The sequence below is a fragment of the Carcharhinus amblyrhynchos genome, chromosome 22, assembly GCF_965287045.1.
Source record: "Carcharhinus amblyrhynchos chromosome 22, sCarAmb.v2.hapA, whole genome shotgun sequence".
Lineage (NCBI taxonomy): Eukaryota > Metazoa > Chordata > Chondrichthyes > Carcharhiniformes > Carcharhinidae > Carcharhinus > Carcharhinus amblyrhynchos.
In genome coordinates this window covers 34,351,258-34,376,032 of record NC_137345.1, presented here as the reverse complement: position 1 = coordinate 34,376,032, position 24,775 = coordinate 34,351,258, and the positions used below count along the sequence as shown (strand labels likewise).

General features: G+C 41.7%; 1 protein-coding gene across 1 annotated transcript in view; it reads right to left on the bottom strand.

Moving 5' to 3' along the window:
* The window catches only part of LOC145356777 (lysine-specific demethylase 5B-like), a 340,420-nt gene that overhangs the window by 183,502 nt on the left and 132,143 nt on the right, over positions 1–24,775 (bottom strand). The window contains exons 13-14 of the mRNA XM_080209644.1: positions 2,572–2,691; positions 2,054–2,248 (exon numbers count right to left, since the gene is read on the bottom strand). Of these exons, the coding sequence (XP_080065770.1) occupies positions 2,054–2,248; positions 2,572–2,691 (315 nt within the window). The remainder of the gene's footprint in view (positions 1–2,053; positions 2,249–2,571; positions 2,692–24,775) is intronic.

Genomic DNA, 24,775 nt, shown 5'->3' with positions numbered 1-24,775 from the left:
CCACAGTCCCTGAACATACCCATCTGTCTGTATTTGTGCCATCAGCTCATAGACCTTATTCCGAAGCAGGAAGTTTAGAAAATCATAATGCAATGAGGCAGAGTCAATTTTGTGAAAGAGAAATTGTGTTTTGACAAATTTATCACTTCTCTGAGGATGTAATAAACAGAGATGACAAAGGGGAATGAGTAAATATAATGCATTTGGATTTCCAAAAGACACCTGAAAAGGCATCATATAAAAGGTAACTATACAACAGCATATGTGTTGGAGTGATATGGATACAGGACTAACAAGAAACAGAGTCACTGTAACCAGTGAAATGCCTTAGCATTAGGTGCTGTCTTACAATCGTTATTAATGATTTGGATGAAGGACTTGATTGTATTGCAGCAAATTTGCTGATGGCATGAAGATAGGTAATAAACCAAGTTATGAGGAGGTTACAAAGATTTATTAAAGTAGGGTGGAGCACATTAGTAATAAAGTCTTTCTTAAACCGCACAGTGCAACGGTGAGGCCACAGTTAGAGTACTCCGTACAGCTTAAGTTACTTTTCTTATTTATTCACAGGATATGGTTGTTGCTAGCTAGACCAGCATTTACCTAAATGCCCTCCCTACAGAGCGGCATGATGGCACAGCAGTTGGTACTGCTGCCTCTCAGCGCCATGGACTTAAGTTTGATTCCCAGCTTGGGTCAGTATCTGTGCAGAATCTGTAAACTCTCCATGTCTGCATGGGTTTCCTCCGTGTGCTCCAATTTCCACCCACAGTCGGAAAGATGCGCTGGTTAGTTGCGTTAGCCATGCTAAATTCTCCTTTACTGTACCCAAACAGGCACCAACTGGAGTGTGACGACTCGGGGATTTTCACAGTAACTTCACTGTAGTGTTAATGTAAGCCTACTTATGACACTAACAAATAAACTTTCTAAACTTTATATAATCAGGGACATATTTAGATTGGAAAAATTCAGGTTCACTAGGCTAACTTATGAGGAAAAATTGAGAAGGCTATAGCTATTGGAGTTTAGAAAAATGAGAGGTAATCTTATTGAAATATGTAAGAATCTGAGGTGGCTTGTCAGGTTAATCCAAGAGGATACCTCCAAGGGGAATATCTAGAATTACGGCACATTTAAGAGGATTCCCCCGTCTAAGATGGAAATCAGGAAGAATTTCTTCGCTGAGGTTGATAGTGTTTGGACTTCTCTACCCAGAGAACAGTAGAGGCTGAATGATTGAATATGATCAAGGCTTAGTTGTACAGATTTTTGATTGACAAAAATCCCACAATGGGAGATAGGCAGGAAAATGGAGTTAAGGCCATTATCAGATCAGCCATGATCTTACTGATTGATGAGGTAGACTCGAGGAGCCACATGTCCCAGTGAAATGGGAGAGGTCCTCTAACAAGCCTACCTAAGCAGTCAGCTGACTCCAGAGACCACACAACTACCTCCATCCCATCCCCAATTCCCCAGAATGAAATATGGTGGACAGAGTCCTTTTAAGCGAACTGGGTTTACCAGGTCAAGAAATTTCCTGATTCAAACTTCCTGTATTGTTAGTGAAAATCCAGACCACAGTTCAGGTATCATTCTTGTAAACCTTTCTTGCACTTTCTCCAATGGTTCTATATGTAGAGCAGGATCAAGGGGTTGAATGGCCTAATCTTGCTTTTATTTCTCATTTTCTTGTTTGAGAGGGCATAAAATAAAATTTAAATTTCATATTGGGGTGAGACTCTAAAGAGAAAGCAAAATAATTTTATATTTAATACACAGGGCAAATAGGATAAGTTAGTGAGGGTGTGAGTTTGAATGATAGGATACACAAAGCAGATGGTCTTTATGGTCAGTGCATGTGCTTCATGGCAGAGCAAGGGCCATGTTGAGCTTGTAGGTGACAGATACAGAGTTCAACCGCATGGAGACTGGAGATGGAACAGGAGCAGACATATATTGAGGTGAAGGTAAACAGTCATCCTGATTGCAAGTATTAACAAAATGACCTTTTGTTTCATAATTACTTATTTTCTGTAGCACTTACCATTTTGCAAACAGCCTCCCGTAATTTCTTCTCCTCCTCAATCATAATGATCATATCCTTATAAACAGCAGATGCCAAAACTACATCTAGATCCTTCCACTTGGATGCCATCTTACAAATCATCTCATCGTGAGAAAAAACACAATAACGATTCAGGAGACGATAATGTTCTACACACTGTCGGCCCATTGGCAGCTATAAGACAAACACACTCAACAGGACATATCTTTCAAACAGTAATTTGAAAATACATTTCAGAGCAGGGTTGGCAAGTGTAAAACGTGTGAGCAAAGTTTTTGGGCTATGAGGTGATATGCATTTTCAATGTTAACATCAGGGGACTCCAAAACATTACAACTTCTCATTTTAATGCATTAATATATCTCCTTGATCTAGTAACAAATTCATTCAGTTATTAATCAAGATTTTAAACTATAAATTACCTTTTCTTTCTATATGAAGCTTCAGAAAGTGTTACTCTGTATTTCTCCATACATATACCGAAAGAGCACACTTACCCAGTCCATTGTGCAGAAATTTACAGCTTCTGCAAAGTTGAAGCCCTGGTTAAAGCCACTGTGATAGGCTCTGGGAAATGTGATGACAAACTCCCCAGCACACTGGTTTGTCCTATAAACCTGTATTGAGAAAAGAGATCTTGCAGTAAATATCAACAGACTGCAATCAACATAATAATGGACACAGCCAACCAGAGTTACGCCTATAATTTTTTCAGTTAAGGGTCTTTACATGAATAATTTCTAGAAGCAAGATTTTATAATTTAGAATAAATCTGACAAATTAAAGAGAAAACATTTTCAACCAAATCTGCTGCATAATTGAAAATATTACATCAGCATCTTGCATGATCAGAAGTTCCTCTGCAGCATCAATATCAATTCAACTTCATAAGTTCACACAGTTCCATTCAAAATTTCAGATTTCAAACAATAGCCACATGGTAAATAAAAACGACACTTAATCATGAATTTCTCTACACAACCGTCCAAATCTTACAGTCAACGTTAGAACCCCTTATCCAACACTGATTAAGCAGAAAATCACCCTTTTACCTGCATGCAATCTTTCTGTCTAAACTTCCAATGGGAGAATCCTACACAACTCCCTCAGTGCAGGAGAGCATCAAAGAGAATCTGTGCAGACAGCATGCTCCCTGTTTACTGCATTAACTGCCATTTTCTAGTAACTGTTTAAAGATCACCAAGCTTCTCAATGTGTCGATGGGTAGGTGAGTAAATGGGTTGGTGGATGAGGTATGTAGGTCAGGGGAATAGATTGGCAGTTGGCTAGGGTGGCAGCTGAGTAGTTTGGTCTAGGGTAGTTAGGCAGTCGAATGGGAGGGTTGCATATTTACCCAGGAGTTAGACGAGGATTTTATCTAACATTATCTAACAAGCACTGCTGCTCATAGTGCCAGGGACCTGGGTTCAATTCCCTGGGTGACTTTGCATGTTCTCCCTGCATCTGCGTGTGCTTGCTCCAAATGCTCCAATTTCCACCTACAGTCCAAAGATGTGCTGTTAGATGGATTGGCTATGCTAAATTGCCCTTTAGTATCTCAAGGTGTGTAGGTTAGTGAATTAACTGGATACATATGTAGGGTTAAGGGGATAAGGCCTAGGTAAGATGCTCTTGTTGGAGAGTCAGTGCAGACTAGATGGGCCAAATGACCTCCTTCTACACTAAGGATTTTATGACGATCAATTGCAGTTCCTGGGCAAGACTTTATGACCTCACTCATCCTGAAACCATAAAATCCTGCCCGAGGTCAAGGGGTCTTCCCATTGTTCACTCCTCACCTACTCCAATTTCCATGGCAGGTGGGGAGGTGAAATTCCAGCTCATAGGTTACTATTCAGGTAACAATTTTTGTTCATCTTATAGCATGTGGGTGTTGCTGGCTAGACAAACATTTATTGCCTATCCCTAGTTGCCCTTCAGAAAATGCTGGTAAGCTGCCTTTTGAACTGCTGCAACCCCTGAGGTGTAGGTACACCTACAATGCTGGTTATGTCTTCAAAGAACTCCAGCAAGATTTTGACCCAGTGATAGTTAAGAAATGGTGATGTATTTCCACATCAGAATGGTGAATGATTTGGAGGGGGAACTTCCAGGTGGTTCTATTCCCAAGTGTCTGCTGCTCTTATCCTCCTAGATTGTAGTGGTCATTAGCTTGGAAGGTTTTGCCAAAGGAACCTTGGTAAGTTCTTGTAGTGTATCTTGTGGATGGTACACACGGTTGCCGCTGCTCGGACGGAGCAAATGGTAGATGGAGTAAATGTTTTGTGGAAAGTTGGCGGATAGGCTTTGGGGCATCAAAAGTGGAATTACATATTGCAGGTCTGGTAGCTGCACTATTTATATGACTAGTCCACTTCAGTTTCTGGTCTTTGGAAACCCCAGGATATATGGTAGGGGATTCAGTAATGGTCATGCCATTGAATGTCAAGGAGTGATGGTTAGATCCTCTCTTGTTAGAGATGGTCATTACCTGACACTTGTGAGGCACAGAAGTTACTTGCTACTTGTCATTTCAAACCTGTATATGGTCCAGGTTTGTTGCATTTGTTCATGGACTGCTTCAGTTTCTGGTAAGTTGTGAAAGGTGCTGAACAGCATGCAGTCATCAATAAACATCCCCACTTATGATGGAAGGAAGGTCATTGATGAAGCAGCTGAGGATGGCTGGGCCAAAAATTCTTGTGTGATCTCCTGGGGCTGAGATTCTTAACCTCCAATCACTACAACCATCTTTCTTTGTGCCAGGTATGAGTCTAACCAGCAGAGAGTTTTCTCGTCAATTGCCACTGACTCCAGTTTTGCTAGGGAAAGACAGAATCAAAGTCAGGAATCCAACTAACTCAGAGCTTGAGAGCTTTTTGAAGGGTCCCAGGGAGATAGAGAATTATCCACCAGACATTCAAACTTCTTGGGCAATGCCTATAGATTATAGTGGTGGGGCTTCCAAAACACACTGGGTCATATATCCGATCTTTGTCAATCCAGAAACCAGAAGATCTGGACCAATATTTATAATTTGAGACAGTACTTCATATTCAGTGCTCTCCTTGTCTTTTAACTTATGTTAACAATGTTTCAAGTACACATTTCCGAGAAAAAAATGAACCAATGACTCAGAATACATAATAATTCATCACTTTTTCAAAAAATATTCTTAATTTCTATAGTTTTGTTTGTATCATACTTTCTCATACTGCCTACAGAAATACAACAGGAAGTTTTTTGATACTCACTCTGCCATTGCTAGGAAATTACACTGAACAGACACTTGAAAAAGTTGTGTATTCCTGTCCAGGCTAATTCCTAGGGTTCAAGGGTACACCTATTTAAGGGTAATTTACTTGTTGATAATATTTCAAACCAAAGAAGTCAACTCTGATTTAATGGCCAAAAGAAAAGACAAGATAATATTAAATTCCATCCCCTACCTCACCAGCCAGGTTAATCAATTGGGAAGTCTTCCTGCTTGCAAACATCTGTCTTCACTTGATTATGCTTTAATCCTAACTTTTGATTTCACAACATCATAAATGATCAAGAGGGCATTCCTTTCATGTGTTAAATAAAAAGTGGTCTGCAACAACATCCTATTATAAAGAAAGGATCTCCATCTTGCCCAGGAACATCTTCCCTGCATCTCGGAACTCCAGTGAAAATAATCCTTAACCTAGTCAATCTCTCCTGCCACTCGCAGAATTAGCCTGGTAAACCTTCTCTGCGCTACTTCGAGAGCAAAACGTCCTTCCTCAGAAAAGGAGACCAAAACCGCACACAATTTTCTAGATATGGCCTCACCAAGGCTTGTACAGTTGCAACAACACAACCTTGCTCCTGTACCCAAAACCTCTCGCAATGAAGGCCAACATGCCATTTGCCTTCTTTACCGCCTGCATGCTTACCTTCAGTGACTGGTGCACAGTCCCCTCTCCCAATTTACAGCCATTCAGGTAGTAATCTGCCTTCTTTTTTTTGCTTCCGAAGTGAATAGCCTCACACATATCCAAATTACACTGCATCTGCTATTGATTTGCCCACTCACCCAACCTTTCACCCAATCAGCACTGATCCCTGTGGCACCCCACTAGTTACTCCCGCCAATTTCAAAAGGACCCATTAATTCCTACTCTGTTTCCTCTCTGCCAACCAGTTTTCTATCCATCTCAATACATTTCCTCCAATCCCACACGCTTTAATCTTGCACAATCATTTCTTCTGTGGGATTTTGTCAAACCTTTCTGAAAGTCCAAATATATTACATCTACTGATTGCCCCTTGTCAACTCTACTCGTTACATCTTTAAAGAATTCCAACAGATTTGTCAAGCATGAGATCCCCTTCATAAATTTGACTACGTCTGATCCTGCCACCTCTTTCTAAATGCTCTAGTATAAAGTCCTTGATAATGGATTGGAGAATTTTCCCCACTGCTGATGTTAAGCTTACTGGTCGACATTCTCTGTTTTCTCTTTACCTCCATTTCTGAATATTGGAGTGACATTCGCTACCCTACAATCTGCAGCAATTGTTCCAGAGTCTACAGAATCCTGAAAGATGACTACCAATGCATCCACTATTTCTAAAGCCACTTCCTTAAGTAGTCTGGGATGTAGATTATCAGGGATCGGTGTCGAGACCCCACCTATTCACAATATATATTAATGATTTAAGGATGAGGGAACAAAATGTAACATCTCAAAGTGTGCAGATGATACCAAGTTGGGTGGGAGGGTGAACTGATGAGGATGCAGAGGTCCTTCAGAATGATCTGAACAGGCTGGGTGAGTGGGCTAATCAATGGGGATTTATCTGCCTTCAATCCCATCAACTTTCCCAGTACCATTTCTCTATAACGTTGATTACCCTCAGTTTTTTCCTTTCACTAAATCTTGCAATCTCCAACATTTCTGGCATCTGATTTGTGTTCTCTTTTGTGAAGGCAGAACCAAAGTATGTATTCAGTTGCTCAGCCATTTCTTTGTCCCCTATTATTCATTCTCCCATTTCTGTCTGTACGGGGCCTACATTTGTCTTCACCAACCTCCTTCTCTTCACGTATCTATAGAAACTCTTAGTGTCAGTCTTTATGTTCCCTACAAGCTTACTTTCGTACAGGACTCCTTCCTATCCTCAGACCTATTATTTTTCTTGGCCAATCTGTATGCTTCTTTCTTAGATCAAATACTCTCTAATTTCCTTTGTAAACCATAGATTGGCCCTCTTACGCATTCACCTTTTGTGCCAGACAGGAATAAACAGTTGCTGCAGTTCCCCCATGCTTTGCCATTGTCTATCCACTCCCATCCCTTTAAATAATACTCCCCAATCTATCAAAGCCATCTCCTACCTCATATCCTTATAGTTTCCTTTATTAAGATTCATAATAATTCAACCACATGAATTTCTAACCTATTTTTAATAGAAATTGTCCTGTAAATTTGATTAGCAGTTTGTGAGATGTCTGGATTATGCAGTACAATGGATGTTATGCACAGACAGTTGAGTATTATTTTGTTGGATAGGATTAGTGTAGAGGTCACAGCTGGAAATGTTGCTTTAGTTGTGCTATCATAGTGATATGTTCACAGACTGGAGCACTGAACTTTAAAATCATACCAATGAACAGTCATAGGTTAGTGTTCTGCTAGGTATCAGAAGAATGAGACAGGATTTAAAAATGCAAGTTGCTTTTACTTCCATACTGAAAGAACTGGAGAACCTAAATTCAATTAAATTTAAATTAAATAATCAGGGATAAAAAGATAGTACACTAATGGTGACCACTAAACTACCAGTGTCATTAAAAACCCACCCAGTTTACTAATGGCCTTTGGGAAGGAAATGTGCTGTCCTAACCTGGTCTGGCCCACATGGGCGGCACGGTAACACAGTGGTTAGCACTGCTGCCTCACAAAGTCCCAGATTCAATTCTGATTGCGGATGACTGAGTGGAGTTTTCACATTCTCCCAGTGGGGTGTCTGCATGGGTTTCCTCCAGGTGCTTGGGTTTCCTCCCAATCTCCAAAGAAATGTGGGTTAGGTGGATTGGCCATGCTAAATTGCCCCTTAGTGTCAGGGTGATTAACAGAGTAAATATGCAGGGTGATGATAGGGTCTGGGTGGAATTATTATCAATGGGTTGAATGACCTCCTTCTGCACTGTAGGGACTCTATGATTCTATGATATGTGACTCCTGACCAAAGCAATGTAGTCAATTCTTAACTGCCTTCTGAAAGACACTCAGATATACCCAAGATGACTTATCTTCACCTTTGCAATGGCTAATTAGAAATGTGTAATAAATGCAGTGGATAGATGGCAACAAGATTTGAAGGCAAATGCTAGGATATTTGTCAAAGAGATAGAGGGAGACAAAATGCAGAGAAATCAAGCATATTTCAGGAAATTTAACAATAGGTGGCATTTTCTGTGCACCCCCGCCCCCCCCCCCCCCCCCCCCCCATGTTATGCTGTGGAGGAGATGGCCCGGCACATGCTTGATTTTCCGGTCCTCCTAACAAACGGATTTGGTTTCCTGTCGTTCACAGTCCTCCCGCCCCTCCACCCCACCCAATATTAAGGGCTGAATTCAAATAGCAGAAATAGAGAAGCAGAGTGAGGACCTAAATGAAGAGTGATAAGCTTGTGTGCACAAGTGGAATTGTCAAGTAAGTAGTCAAGCAAAGGAAGGAGAGAGAGAGAGAAAGACAGAGAAATCCAGCGTAGCTTGTTATAAATTTAGTTATTGCCAGTACTGCATTTTAACCACATTATGAATATTCATATTAATACCAATATTGCATTTTACTGGCCTGCTATTCAAATAGTAAATGAGAGAAAAAAATTAAGTCATTGCACTTGCAGTGTTGCACCATATTTCAAAGTAATGAGTAATTAAAAAATGCTGATCATGCACAAAGTAAATCAGTCAAAATCAGTGGATTTTTTCCTCTATTAAGGATTTAACAGAGGAATTATAAGTTGATTACTTTAGCTTTTGAAATACTACATTATCTTTATTAGTCTGCAGTCATTCTTGAATGCATTTGCAAATTAATGTTGTACCTGCTCAGGTTTTTTTTCCGCTGAGGTTCAGCAAAAGAGGAACAGGAAGTTAGAGCAGGCATTTAGCACAGTATGAAAAACTTGTACTATTCTATCTTAACATGCAAAGACCAGACGGGAGTCCATGACAGGATGAATAAATGAGATTTTCCTGATGTTAGTAGTACACAATTAATCAGATCGAGACAGCATTCTCATAAAAATTTGTTTAGTTCCCCAAAGCATTCAATGAAGGTAAAATAAAATCTGTGTAAGTGTCACAAAATGTGACTGATCAGCAAGGCTGACTGGCTTCAGAAATGGACCAAAAATTATTTGGAATAAAGGAAGCAAAGGGCAGTTGTACATAGAATTGAAGCATGAATAAAGGTAACTAGTATATCCCTCGGAGACCAGTTACAAGTCTGTTACTGGTTACAATGTACTGAATTAATCTGAAAGGTGGATAAGCAAATCTCTCCAAACTACTCTGAGTAGGGGTACGGGGGTAGTGCCTGGGTGGGATTGTGGTCAGTGCAGACTAGATGGGTTAGATGGCCTTTTTCTGCACTGTAGGGTTTCTATGATTTCTTTCAAATAATACTAACTTGAGAAGGAATGCAAGTAGAAAGAGGCCGATGCAACCACGAAGCTTGGCGGACCAGTGACAAATGTTACTACATGAATTAAAGTTGCAAGATTGGAAAAGTTAAATTGCATTGTTTTAAAGGACATAACAGAAGAAGGGAATTTGGGGATAATAGCAACTAGATCATGTTTGGCAACAGGAAAGAATAAGTAGGATTCTGGATTGTATACAATCAGAGGAACAATAACAGATAACTAAAACATACATATGAGAGCATTTGGTGTCAAAAACCAAAAGGTTAATCAGAGGTGACCTTTAAAGACACCACGCTGCCCAAGTCCTGAAGAAAATACTTGCCAGAGAGGGCCTCCAGCAGGTGTTAAAGTACGAAACAAAGGGAATAATCTACTTGACCTCATCCTCACCAATCATGACAGTCTCAGACACATCGGTTTCCACATAGAGGATAGCCTTCACTATGTGTGTCACTGCCACTGTGTTAAATAAAAGAGATTCAGAACAGACCTAATACTTCAAAACTGTGGGCCATTTCATAGAAATGTACATTAAAAAAGGAGGCACAGGCCATTCGGTCTCTTGAGCCCACTCTGCCATGGCCGATCATCAAATTCAATAACCTGATCCTGCCTAAGCCCCCATATCCCTTGAACTCTTGAGCCCCAAGAGCTATATCTAACTCCTTCTTAAAATCCCACATTTTGGACTCAACTACTTTCTGTGATAGTGAATTCTACACATTCACCACGCTCTGGGTGAAGAAATTTCTCTTCATCTCAGTCCTAAAAGGTTTACCCCGTATCCTCAAATTATGACCCCAAGTTCTGGACTCCCCTATCATCGGAACATTTCTTTGAATCTACCCTGTCTAATCGTCATAGAATTTTATTTATTACTTATTTATTAGTGCCACAAATAGGTTTACATTAACACTACAATGAAATTACTGTGAAAATCCGCTAGTCCCCTCTCACTCTTCTAAATTCCAATGAATAGAATCCTAATCAATTTAGTCTCTCCTTATATGACGGTCATGCCATCCCAGGAATCAGCCTGGTGAACATTTGTTTAGCAGTAGAAGTGTATTCAGCTGTGTGATGACATTGTGCCTTTAAGAAAACTATTTTGTGGCATGTTTCTTGTGAAGATTATGTTAAGATTCCTCTCTGTTTAAATGGTACTGCTTTGTCTGATTCAGGCAGCCCACCTGTTGAGAATACAGAAGAATAATAGCTACTAGTTATTGAGGTGTTTGATTTAATAAGTTAATGTAGTTTTGTTGTTTGGGTGGTCCCCTGGGGTTTCAAAGTGATATTTAATTAGGTTGATTGACAAGAAAGTATCATGTGCTAATGTGAGGAGTTAGGCTGACAGATGAAAAAAAGCAGGCACTTTCTCTTTGGATTTGCAAGGAATAGCAGTTATTCTCTCTCTCATCGAGTCAAAGAGGTTCACAGCATGGAAACAGGCCCTTTGGCCCAACTTGTCCATGCCACCCTTTTTTTTAATCCCTAAACTAGTCCCAGTTGCCTGCATTTGGCTCTCTCTCTGAGACTGAAGTCTAGGACCTGCTAGAAAATAGATCTCTCTCTCTCCAGAAGTGTTAAATGGCTTGAGGACTGGCAACCCATATAAGCCGATGTGTATCTGCTAACTGCTTCTGAAGAGGAGTCTACAGCTATGAGGAATATTGCTTAAACTGGAACTAATAGAGATAGGTTAACAATAAAGAACTATATCTTGGTGTGTTTAAGTATTTCCACTGGTAAAAGTTACACAAATTGTTTTTGTTATAGTTAAACCATATCGCTAAATAAAGTTTATTTGTTAAAAGCTTCCTAGTGGGTCAAAAGAATCACATCTTGAGTGAACCACCTTATGATCACAATAATGCCAAAATCAAAAATAGTTGGTATCTAGGCTAACTTCATAGTGTACCTTGGAGTTTCTAAACTTGTCCAAACAACGACAATGTATAAACTTGAGGCTCTCTATGACTTTACCATTATCATCAAGCAAGGAGACCAAAACTCATTCAAAGAGGAATGTAGGAGATCAAGTCAGAAGCAGCACCAGCCATACTTAAAAATTAGGTGCTAACGTGGTTACAACACAGTTAAAGAACAAAAGCAGCATGCGATAGCCAGAGCTGAACAATCCCACAACTAATGAATCAAAGGTTTGCAGATTTGCCAAATTCAGTCTTGGGTGATGGTAGCTAATTAAACAACTGAGCAATGGTAAAGACTCCACAAACAAAGACTCTTCATTCTCAAAGACTGAAGCATATGCAGCCACCTTCAGCCAGAAGTGCCAATGGATGATCCATCTGTCTCCTCCTGAGGTACTTGCCATCACAAATGACAGTTTCCAGGCAATTCAAATCACTGCACATAAGAACAACAAATAACTAAGGACACTAGATACAGCAGTGATCGAGTCTGGACATCATCCCAGCAGTAGTATTGAAGAGTGAAACTGGTGATTTGATTTGATTTGTTCAAAAATGCCTTTGACAAGATATGTTAGGTAGGTTATTGCATAATGTTAAATCTCACTGGACACAGGATGAGGTAGCCAGCTGGATACAATATTGGCTTGATGACAGAAGATGTTTGTACAGAGTTGTTTTTCAAACTATAGGCCTGTGACCCGTGGTATGCCTCAGGGATTGGTGTTGGGTCCAATGTTATTTGTCATTTATATTAATGATATGAATGAGAATTTAGGAGGCATGGCTTGCAAGTTTGCAGATATTGCCAAGTTTGATGGCATTACCTGGGACTTCGATGTTGTGGCCATTTCGGAGACTTGGATAGAGCGGGGACAGGAATGGTTGTTGCAGGTTCCGGGGTTCAAATGTTTCAGTCAGAGCAGAGAAGGTGGTAAAAGAGGTGGAGATGTGGCATTGTTAGTCAAGGACAGTATTACGGTAGCAGAAAGGACGTTTGATGTGGACTCGTCTATTGAGGTAGTATGGGCTGAGATTAGAAACAGGAAAAGAGAGGTCACCCTGCTGGGAGTTTTTTTATAGGCCTCCAAAAATTTCCAGAGATGTAGAGGAAAGGATTGCAAAGATGATCCTAGATAGGAGCGAAAGTAACAGGGTAGTTGTTATGGGGACTTTAACTTTACAAATATTGATTGGAAAAGCTATAATTCAAGTATGTTAGAGGGGTCAGTTTTTGTACAATGTGTGCAGGAAGGTGTCCTGACACAGTATGTACATAGGCCAACAAGATGTGAGGCCACATTGGATTTGGTACTGGGTAATGAACCAGACCAGGTGTTAGACTTGGAGGTAGGTGAGCACTTTGGTGATAGTGACCACAATTCGGTTACGTTTACCTTAGTGATGGAAAGGGATAGGTATATAACAAAGGGCAGAAGTTATAGCTGGGGAAAAGGAAATTATGAGGTGGTTAAGCCAGATTTAGGATACATAGGTTAGAGTAGGAAACTGCAGGGGCTGGGAACAACTGAAACGTGGAGCTTGTTCAAGGAGCAGCTACTGTGAGTCCTTGATAAATATGTACCTGTCAGGCAAGGAGGTAGTGGTCGAGTGAGGGAACTATGGTGTACTAAGGAAGTTGAATCTCTGGTGAAGAGGAAGAAGGAGGCTTATGTAAAGATGAAATGTGAAGGCTCAGTTAGGGCATTGGATAGTTACAAATTAAGTAAGAAGTCTGACAACTCCAGGTTTAAGTCCAACCAATTTATTTGACAGTAAACTCACAAGCTTTCGAGGTTCCCCGCTTCGTCAGGTGAATCCTGACGAGTCAAATAAATTGGTTGGACTTAAACCTGGTGTTGTCAGACTTCTTACTGTGTTTACATCAGTCCAACGCCAGCATCTCCACATCATAGTTACAAATTAGCCAGGAAGGAGCTAAAGAGAGAGTTAAGAAGAGCTAGAAGAGGACATGAGAAGACTTTGGCAGGTAGGATCAAGGAGAACCCTAAAGCTTTCTATAGGTATGTCAGGAATAAAAGAATGATTAGGGCAAGATTAGGGCCAGTCAGGGACAGTAGTGGGAAGTTGTGCGTGGAGCCTGAAGAGATAGAAGGGGCACTAATTGAATATTTTTCATCAGTAGTCACGCAGGAAAAAGTCAATGTAGTCAAGGAGAATACTGAGATACAGGCTTTTAGACTAGATGGGATTGAGGTACATAAGGAGGAGGTGTTAGCACTTCTTGAGAGTATGAAAATAAATAAGTCCCCTGGGCCGGATGGGATTTATCCTAGGATTCTCTGGGAGGCTAGGGAGGAGATTGCAGAGCCTTTGGTTTGATCTTTATGTCGTCATTGGCTACAGGTACAGTGCCGGAAGACTGGAGGATAGCAAATGTTGTCCCCTTGTTCAAGAAGGGGAGTAGAGACCATACTGGGAATTATAGACCGGTGAGCCTTACTTCTGTTGTGGGCAAAGTTTTGGAAAGGATTATAAGAGATAGGATTTATAATCATCTAGAAAGAAATAATTTGATTAGAGATAGTCAACACGGTTTTGTGAAGGGTAGGTCCTGCCTCACGAACGAGTTCTTTGAGAAGGTGACCAAACAGGTGGATAAGGGTAAAGCAGTCGACGTGGTGTATGTGGATTTTAGCAAAGCGTTTGATAAGGTTCCCCATGGTAAGCTGCCGCAGAAAATATGGATGCATGGGATTGAGGGTGATTTAGCAGTTTGGATCAGGAATTGGCTAGCTGATAGAAGACAGAGGGTGGTGGTTGATGGGAAATATTCAACCTGGACTTCAGTTACTAGTGGTGTACAGTTACCGCAGGGATCTGTTTTGGGGCCACTGCTGTTTGTCATTTTTATAAATGACCTAGATGAGGGTGTAGAAGGATGGATTAGTAAATTTGCGGACGACACCAAAGTCGGAGGAGTTGTAGACAGTGAGGAAAGATGTTACAGTTTGCAGAGGGACATAAATAAGCCTGCAGAGCTGGGCTGGAAGGTGGCGGCAAATGGAGTTTAATGTGGAAAAGTGAGAGATGATTCACTTTGGAAAGAGTAACAGGGTTACAGAATATAGGGCTAATGGAAGGACTCTTAGTAGTGTCAACGAGCAGAGAGATCTCGGTGTACAAGTGCATAGATCCCTGAACGTTGGCACCCAGGCTGATAAGGTTGTTAAGAAGGCATATGGTGTGTTAGCTTTTATTGGTAGAGGGATTGAATTTCGGAGCCGTGAGATTATGTTGCAACTGTACAAAACTCTGGTGCGGCCGCACTTGGAGTATTACGTACAGTTCTGGTCGCCGCATTATAAGAAAGATGTGGAAGCATTGGAAAGGGTGCAGAGGAGGTTTACCAGGATGTTGCCTGGTACGGTGGGAAGGTCTTGAGGAAAGGCTGAAGGACTTGAGGTTGTTTTCGTTAGAGAGAAGAAAGTTAAGAGGTGACCTAATCGAGGCATACAAGATGATCAGGGGATTAGATAGGGTGGACAGTGAGAGCCTTTTTTCCTTGGATGGTGATGACTCACATGAGGGGACATAGCTTTAAATTGAGGGGTGATAATTATAGGACGGATGTCAGAGGTAGGTTCTTTACTCAAAGGGTAGTAAGAGCGTGGAATGCCCTGCCTGCAGCAGTTGTGGACTCGCCAACTTTAAGGGCTTTCAAATGGTCATTGGACAGACATATGGATAATATTGGAATAGTTTAGGTTAGGGAGTCATTAGATTGGTTCCACTGGTCGGCGCAACATCGAAGGCCAAAGGGCCTGTACTGCGCTGTAATGTTCTATGTTATCTCAAACTTACTAACTATGCCTCCTAAAGATTGATGGCATAGTGGACAGTGAAGGATATTATCTAGGATTGCAATGCGATCTTGATCAATTGGGCCAGTGGACAAATAGCAGATGGAGTTTAATTTAGATAAATGTGAGGTGTTGCACTTTGGCAGACCGAACCAGGACTTGCTCAGTTAATAGTAGGGCATCAGGGAGAGTTAAAGCACAAAGTGATTTAGGGGTACAGGTTCATAACTCATTGAAAGTGGAGTCACAGGTGGACAGGGTGGTGAAGAAGGCATTTGGCATGCTTGGTTTCACTGGTCAGAACATTGAATACAGGAGTTGGGACATCTTGTTGAAGTTGTACAAGATAATCGTCAAGCCACAACTGGAATACTGTGTACAGTTCTGGTCATCCCATTATAGAAAGGATATTAAATGAGAAATAATGCAGAAAAGGTTTACTAGGATACTATCAGGACTTGATGGTTTGAGCTATAAAAGATACCTGACTTTTTTTCTGAAGTCTAGGAGGCTTAGGGGGTGATCTTATAGAGATCTATAAAATTATGGGGGGCATAGATGACAGTCAACATCTTTTCCCAAAGATTGGGAAGTCTGAAACTAGAAGGCACAGGTTTAAGGTGACAGGGAGAAAGGGTGCAGAGGGGCAATTTTTTCACACAGAGGGTGGTGAGTGTCTGGAACGAGCTACCATAGTTGCAGAGGTGAGTAGATGTTTGTCTTTGAAGAAGCATTTAGACAGTTACATGGGTAAAATGGATATATGGGCCAAACGTGAGCAATTGGGACCAGCTTAGCAATAAAAACAAAAAGGGTGGCATGGACAGGGTGGGCCAGAGGACCCGTTTCCATGTTGCAAATTTCTATGACTCTACTGTCACATGTATTGGCATACATTGAAAAGTACTGTTTCTTGCATGCTACACCGTCAAAGCATACTATTCATGGAGTACATAGGGGAGAAGCAAAGGAGGGTGTACAAAGAACAAAAACAGCCTGGGAAACAGGCCCTTCGGCCCAACGAGCCTGTGCCGCCATTTTAACATTACCAGTACCCCCCTCCACCCATGACGCTTATCTATGATTATGGTATTCCACATTGAGGGAAACTAATTTAGGGACAATTTATTCTCCAATCAGCCTAATAGCACATCTTTGGGGTGTGGGAGGAAACCGGAGCACCCGGACAAAACCCACACAAGCACGGGGAGAATGCGCAAACTCCCAGACACTGGCCCAAATCCACGTGTCTGCACAGCAAACAGTGATAGTCACTGAGCTGTCATGTTGCCCAACATCTGGTCCAGTTTAAGCGCACACTAATGACATGAAGCACTAGGCTACTCTCGAACATCCAAGAGCAGCCCTAGTACGACCCATCGCGTGTATGCCCCTCGTTGGACAACAAGGCGGACCAACTTAAAACCTGTGGATTAAAAGAGAAAAACATTAGTATCATTCCTCATACTTATACATTACCAGGGATGTCCCAATGCTAATGAACCTTATTTAAAACAGTCTCCTATATCCTCCCATCTCCAACCCACTTATGTGCCTGTCTAAGTAATTCTTAAATAACTCCAGCGTGCCTGCCTCCAGCACCTTGCTTGGCAGAGCATTCCATACCCCCACTACCCTCTGTGTGAAAAACCTCCCTCTAATATCCGTGTTATACCTCTCCCCCCTCATCCTAAGCCTGTGGCCCCTCGTACTGTGCATCCCTAACATAGGAAATAGCTTACCACTGTTTACTCTATCTATACCCTTCATAATCTTACATACCTCTATTAGATCCCCCCTCAGTCGTTGTCTTTCAAGGGAAAACAGCCCCAATTTGCTCAATCTTTCCTCACAACCCAGTCCTTCCATACCAGGCAACATCCTGGTAAACCTCCTCTGCACTCTCTCCAAAGTCTCCACGTCCTTCCGGTAGTAAGGCAACCAGAACTGGTCGCAGTACTCCAACTGCAGCCTAACCAACATTCTATACAACTGCAACATCAGACTCCAGCTCTTATACTCTATACCCCTTCCTACAAAGGCTAACATACCATAAGCTTTCTTCACAGCGTTCTCCACTTGTACTGCCACCTTCAAAGACTTCTGCACTTGCACCCCGAGGTCCCGCTGCGTTTCTATACAGTTTATAGCCTTACCCTTTATCATATAACTCCCCACTACATTATTCCTGCCAAAATGCATCACCTCACATTTATCAGGATTAAACTCCATTTGCCATATTTCTGCCCAATATACCAGCCTATCTATATCCCGTTGTATTGCCAGACACTGCTCCTCACTGCCCGCCAATCCAGCCATCTTAGTGTCATCAGCAAATTTGCTAATCACACCACTTACTCCCTCTTCTAAGTCATTTATATATACTACAAAGAGAAGAGGTCCCAGTACTGAGCCCTGCATATACCCTGTAGAACGTAGTGCGACAGTCATAGCTAGGGTTTAGAGAAAGATCAACCTAAGGTATGCCCATTCAAAAATCTGAGGGCAGCAGGGAAGAAGCTGTTCTTGAACCGGTGATCTCACATTTTTGTATCTTTTTCCCCAAAGGTAGAAGGTGGGAGAAATGACATCCGAGGAGCCTTGGGTCCTTGAAGCATCAGGAAGTGTAGATGGAGTCAATGGATGGGAGACCGGCATGCACGATCGACTGGGCTACATTCACAACCCTTTGTAGTTTCTTGCGGACTTGGTCAGAGCAGGAACCATACAAAGCATTGGGGTTGGGGGAAGTGCTGGAATTAAAAGTTTTGACACACTATGCCTGTATCCATTGGAATTCAGAAGAATGAGAGGTGATCTTATTGGAACATACAAGATCCCAAGGGGACCTGTCAGGGTAGATTCTGAAAGGATGTTTTCCCTTCTTAGACAGACTGGAGACACAGTTTAAAAATAAGGGGTCTTCCATTTAAGACAGAAATGAGAAGGATCTTTTTCTCAGAAAGCATTGTTAGTCTTTGGAATTGTCTTTAATATGCATATTGATAGAATTTAGCCCTAGATAGGCTGGGCAGGAAGACTACAAGATAGAACGGTTAATAATGTTATGAAGCAGAGGTGGACTCCCCCTCTGAGAACTAGCACCTAACCATTCAAAGAGGAGCACCTCACCTCAATCTGTAAAAGTGAGTGTAAAGTGGTACAATCTACTCTTCAGCAACTTGTAGTTAAAGTAATTCCCTGACGCGCTCTCTAAAAGTCATAGAATCATAGAATTCCTACAATACAGAAGGAGGCCATTCAGCCTACTGAGTCTGCACCGACCACAATCCCACTCAGGCCCTATACTCATAACCTTCATTTGCCCTGCTAATCCCCCTGACACTAAGGGGAATTTAGCATGGCCAATCCACCTAACCCACACGTCTTTGGACCGTGGGAGGAAATCGGAGCACCCGAAGGGAACCCACATAGACACAGAGAGAACATGCAAACTCCACACAGACAATGACCTGAGGCTGGAATTGAACCTGGGTCCCTGGCGCTGTGAGGCAGCAACGCTAACCATTGCGCCACCATGTTGCCCAGTCAACAACAATTTATTTATCTAAAGTGAACAAGTTAACTAAACTATTAGCAAACTGAATAAAACATGATTCTAATGGAATGCTGTTCAGATAAATACAATTCCCACTCATTAACATAATAAAATTTTGTCACTCCCACAATTATAACCAGGTTTGGCACCTTCCAGAATGTTCTAGACCTTTTCTGCTGAAACAGTGTTTTCTCTCAAGACACAGATGAAGCTGTGAGAGCTTGCAGTTCTCTCTCTCTAGAGCTGAACTAAGAGTTGTTACTCTGGCAGATGCTCTCTGTTTTTGTCCTGCTGCCACCCTTTCTTTTATACCTGTGATGACATATCAATATCCCCACAATATGAATGGTCCTAAGTTGCCAAAATCATTGGATTTAAATCCAATAGGTTCTTGTTATCTAAGTGCCTAATTCAAATTGATGGGCTGAATTCAAATAATTCTGAAAACATGTTGCCTTGATAACCCTGCTGCTTGACCTTTTGATACAAATTTTTCATTTTGGGTATTTCATTTTTGGGCACTCTATACGTACTTCCTTTTTTAAACTATCTTAAGCACAGAAAAAGCACCACCTTTTTAATGGGACAATGGCATGCAATGCTTTTTCCCTGGCAGTTTATAATTTTATGAACACGAGTCTACAATTACTCTACTCATCTTTGCAACAATAAGCAATGGCAGGTATTTCAGGAGATATTCAATTCTTCCCGAACAAAATATGTTCCACATAGGAAGAAAGATTGTAAAGGCGGGGGGAACATCCATGCCTTGGCAAGAAAGTAAAAATAACAAAGACAAAAACTAAGGCATACCATATTACAAAGGCCAATGACAGGCTGGAAGGTCAGAGAACTTTTAAAGATCAATAAAGGGTTACTAAAAAAGTAATAAAAGAGCAAAGGTAAATTACAAAAGAAAATTGGCCATGCTAATGCCTAGTGTCGGGGGATTAGCAGGGCAAATGAGGGTTACGGGTTCGCAAAGTATAAAAAAGGCAGCAAAAGTTGCTAGAAGTATATAAAAGAGAGGAGAGTAGCTGAAGTGAATGTTGATTCCTTGGAAGATGAGACTGGAGTCTCATCCTCCAAGCATAGTGGGAAACACAGAAATGGTGTAGACACTAAATCAGTATTTTGCCCCAGTTTTCATGGTGGAGGACACCGTGTTAATAGTAACAGGTAATGCAGAGGTTATAGAAAGGGAGGAACTTAGAACAATCATCATTATTATGTATGTAGTGGGGAGGCATTATGCCCCCACTACATACATAAGACAGCGGTTCTGGTGAGCTAGGGTAAACAAACTCTATCTGAGAAGTCAATCTTGGACTAGCTGTGCACCAGTTAAGATGTTCAATATACCAACCGACATACCATGTGGTCTTCTAACTGTTATTAATTAGACTCAAACATAATAAACAGGGTGGCATAGTCAGCTGCCTCATAGTGCCAAGGATCCAGGTTCAATTCCCAGCTTGGGTCATGGTCTGTGCAGAGTTTGCACATTCTCCCTGCATCTATGTGGGTTTCCTATGGGTGCTCCAGTTTCTTCCCACTGTCCAAAAATGTGCAGGTGAGGTGGATTGACTATGGAAAATTGCTCCTTAGTGTCAGGGAGACTAGTTAGGGTAAAGGTATCGGGTTATGGGGTTAGAGCCTGGTAACAATCAGGTTATGGGATTGTGGTCAGTGCAGACTCGATGGGCTGAATGGGCTCCTTCCGTACACTAGGGCTCTATGATAACTCTATAATACTTCTATGAACTGGCAACGAGGTTGTCACAACCCACAGAGTGTGTGTTACTGTCATTTTTCAGGAGAAAATGATCAGATGGTACCCAGACATCAAATATGAGGAGGTTGAGGAGGTAGCATTGGATACTTATGGAGAACAGACTTAAGCATCATATAGTGTGTTTATGAGGGGATTCTGTCTGCAGTCAACAGAAAAATTAGCAGGAGGATTAGTGGGAGGTAAGGGAGTGGCTGGCATGAGAAGCATGAAATAAGGGGACTTGGCAAGCGGCTACTAAAACATGAGTGGCAAGAAAAACTCCTGCTGGCGGGAAATAAACTCCTGCTGGCAGACCAATTCAGAGCGATGGGATTGCTTAATGACGAAACAAAGTTGGATCCTACATATCGAACATTTTCATCCCTATTTGAAAGCAAATAAAGCGAATGAAAACCTAGCAGTGCCGGTTTTTCTGAGCATCGTTGGAAGGAAGATTTTTGCAACCCTCAGGAGTTTGGTGCAACCAGAAAAAACTGGGAACTGTGTGGAGTTGGAAAACCATTTTGCACCCAAGCCACTTATGATTGTGGAACACTTTCTTTTTCACAAACAGGTACAGCAGGAAGGTGAGTCCATTGCTCAATTTGTGGCCTTTTTAAAAAAGATTGCCAGACCACTGTGGATATGGAGGTTTTCTCCAGGATGCTTTGCGGGGCTGTTTACTCTATGGCCTCCATCATGAAGCCATCCAATGGAGGATGTTGAAGAAATGCTGGATTTCAAGGTACCTTTCGAAATAGCTACTGCAATGGAGTTGGTCACTAACAAGGCAATACAGTTGGGGGTTAAGCCCAAGTACATAAAGTAGCAGAAGCTCAGTAGAGTGTGGTGCCAACCGCACAATGTGCAGTCTGGCCAAAAGAGTCAACGTGTTGGACCTGAGAAGCTCAATGTCACAGGTGTAAGCAAGTGGGTCACATTACCCAAACTGCTGGGCACAACATAAAGAGAAGACGCGCCAAAAAGAGATAAACCAGAAGACAAGGCATAATGTACATGAAGCCAGCCAGAACGAGACAGGTGGTGGAATTTTTTTTGTCTGGGCGGAAGAGAGGAGGAAATCATGCCACGGTCTGCTGACCTCAGATGTGTTTTTCCAGTCTTGGGACAAGCACAGCTGGAAAATCCTATCTGGGGAGTCAGCCGAATTTGTAGAGGAAGCAGAGGAGTCAAAATCAAAATGAATTTCAGTTAAATATCCTATCAATACGGTGTTGTTGATTCCTGATTCAGTGTAAAAGGGAAAATTAAGTACACGGCTGCTGAAGCCACTTAAGGGCTTTACACTGAAGTATAGCTAAGGGGTCAGAATGCAGAGTTACCACTGCATATAGTTAAAGGGGACCACCATCCTTTATTTGGACAGTCCTGGTTACAAAAATTGAAGTTAAATTGGGATGACATTGATAGACTGGTAGATTCAAAAACAAGACTTCAAGATGTCCTGGACAAGTGTAAGAATGTGTTCAAGAGGAGGAGTCCCATGCCACCACTGATGAATCAGACTTTTTCATTACAAGTGACTTTCTTTTGGCATCATGTCGGTGCTGGCTGTATTCCTGAGGACGATAGATCAACACTAAATGGGTTGCCAGGAGTCCAGTGTTATCTGGACAATATCTTGTTCATGGACTCCACTGAAAAGGAGCTTTTGAAGAACTTAACCCTCAGATGGTTGCAGGAGTATGGCCTGCAAGTAAAAGGGGAGAAATGAGAGTTCTTTAGGGATTCCAAGTAATCGATGGGCCTTATGTAGACATTCAGCATCAATTAGTTGGGCCTAGCAATCGATGGTAAAGGTCTACACAAGGCACCCAAGAAGATGGAGGCCACTGTGAAGGCCCCTAGACTAGAGAATGTATCTCGAGTGCAATCATTATTGGGGTTGGCAAAGTACTATGACAAGCTTCAGCCGGATCTGACAACAATCTTAAAACCCCCTACACCAGTTGCTTGGGAAAGGACGGCCATGGAAACCATTATTGTAGTGGAAGAGCCAAAACTAAACAGGGAGCTCAGGAGTCAAAAGAAAAATACCCTGGAATTTTTCTGAACTGTGTGGTGACAAGATGCACAGCCATAAGTTAAAACAGGAAGGGGGGGCAAAAGAGAAAGATGAAGGAGTTGAGGTCCAGTTACTGACACACTGTTTGATGAGATGGCAAAGAAAAATCGCAAGTAGGTAGAGGGATCAGGCATGGTGTTTAGTTGTGAAAGATTAATGAAGCAACAACAAAAGATGAGACAATGAAGGATTTATATCATAAAGCCAACTCGGAAAAGGAATTGATAGTGTATTCCAGAAAGCCATTACATAAAAAATTAAATCTTTAAGGTGGAAATGGAGACCTTGGCAGGTTAGTGCAGATGGGAAATGGGCACAATTTCACCACATTGTGTTGCCGGTGGAATACAGACAGGAAGTACTGCAGGTAGCACACACACCCCTGCATCAGGTAATATATATATAAAGGATTTGGAGGAAAGTGTAGCTGGTCTGATTAATAGGTTTGCAGGTGTCACAAAAATTGGTGGAGTTGCAGATGAAGAGGATTGTCAGAAGATACAGCAAGATTGGGCAGGGGAATGGCAGATGGAGTTTAATGTGGACATGTGTGAGATAATGCATTTTAGAATGTCTGACGCATGTAGGAATTAATACAGTAAACGGCAGGACCCTTAGGAGTATGGACAGGCAGAGAGATCGGGGCCTCATGTCCACCTATCACTGAAAATGACAACGTGAGTGTATAACATAATCAAGAAGGTATACGGCATGCTTGCCTTCATTGGTCAGGGAATTCAGTATAAAAATTTGCAGGTCATGCTGCAGCTGTACAGAAATTTAGTTAGGCCTCATTTACATATTGTGTACAATTCTGATTGCCACACTACCAGAAGGGTGTGGTTGCTTTGGAGAGGGTAAAGAGGTTTACCAAGATTTTGCCTGGTCTGGAGAGTATTAGCTATGAGGAGAGGTTGGATAAACTCGGTTTATTCTCACTGGAACGACGGCGGTTGAGGGGTGACCTGATAGAGGTTTACAAGATTATGAGTGGTATGGATAGAGTAGAAAAGTCTTGGGGACGTAGGTTTAAGATGCATGGGTAAAAGTTTAGAGATGTGCGAGGCAAGTTTTTTGTTACTCAGAGGGTGGTGAATGTCTGGAATACGCTGCTCGGGGATTTGGTGGGAGCAGGTACGATAACGACATTTAAGGGGAAATTAGATGAATACATGAATAGGATGTGAATAGAAGGATACGGACTCCATAAGTGCATACGGTTTTAGTTTAAGCGGACATCATGATCAGCTCAGGCTTGGAAGGCCGAAAGGCCTGTTCCTGTGCCATACTGTTCTTTGAGGTCATCCAGGAGTGAGGAAGACTTAGGCAAAGATACAGAAGCAATTTTATTGGCCTGGATTACATAAAGATGTGGCTGAATTTTGTGTACCTGTTGTACATGTCAGATGGTAGAAAAGCCACATGCGGTGATAAAACAGCAGCTTTGATGCCAATTCCTACATTTGAAGACCTTTTACACAGGTGCAGGTTCTCTACCGAAAACCAAAAGTGGGAACCTGCATTTACTAACCATAATGGACATGCCTACCAGATTTCCAGAAGCAATTCCATTACGGAATGTTAAGGCAAAAAAGGTTGCATAGGAGTAGCTCACTTTTTTTTAAAACTCATTGTGGATGACGCAGGAAGATTCAGTCAGACGAAAGGTCCAATCTTACTGCTAAATAAATTAAGATGATGAAGCATTGGAAAAGTGGCATCAGACTCTAAAGACCATATTGAAAGCTTATTGCCAGGAATACCCAAAGGATTGGGATAAAGATATGCTATTTATATGATCTGCTATCAGAGATGCTCCAAATGAATCAACTCAGTT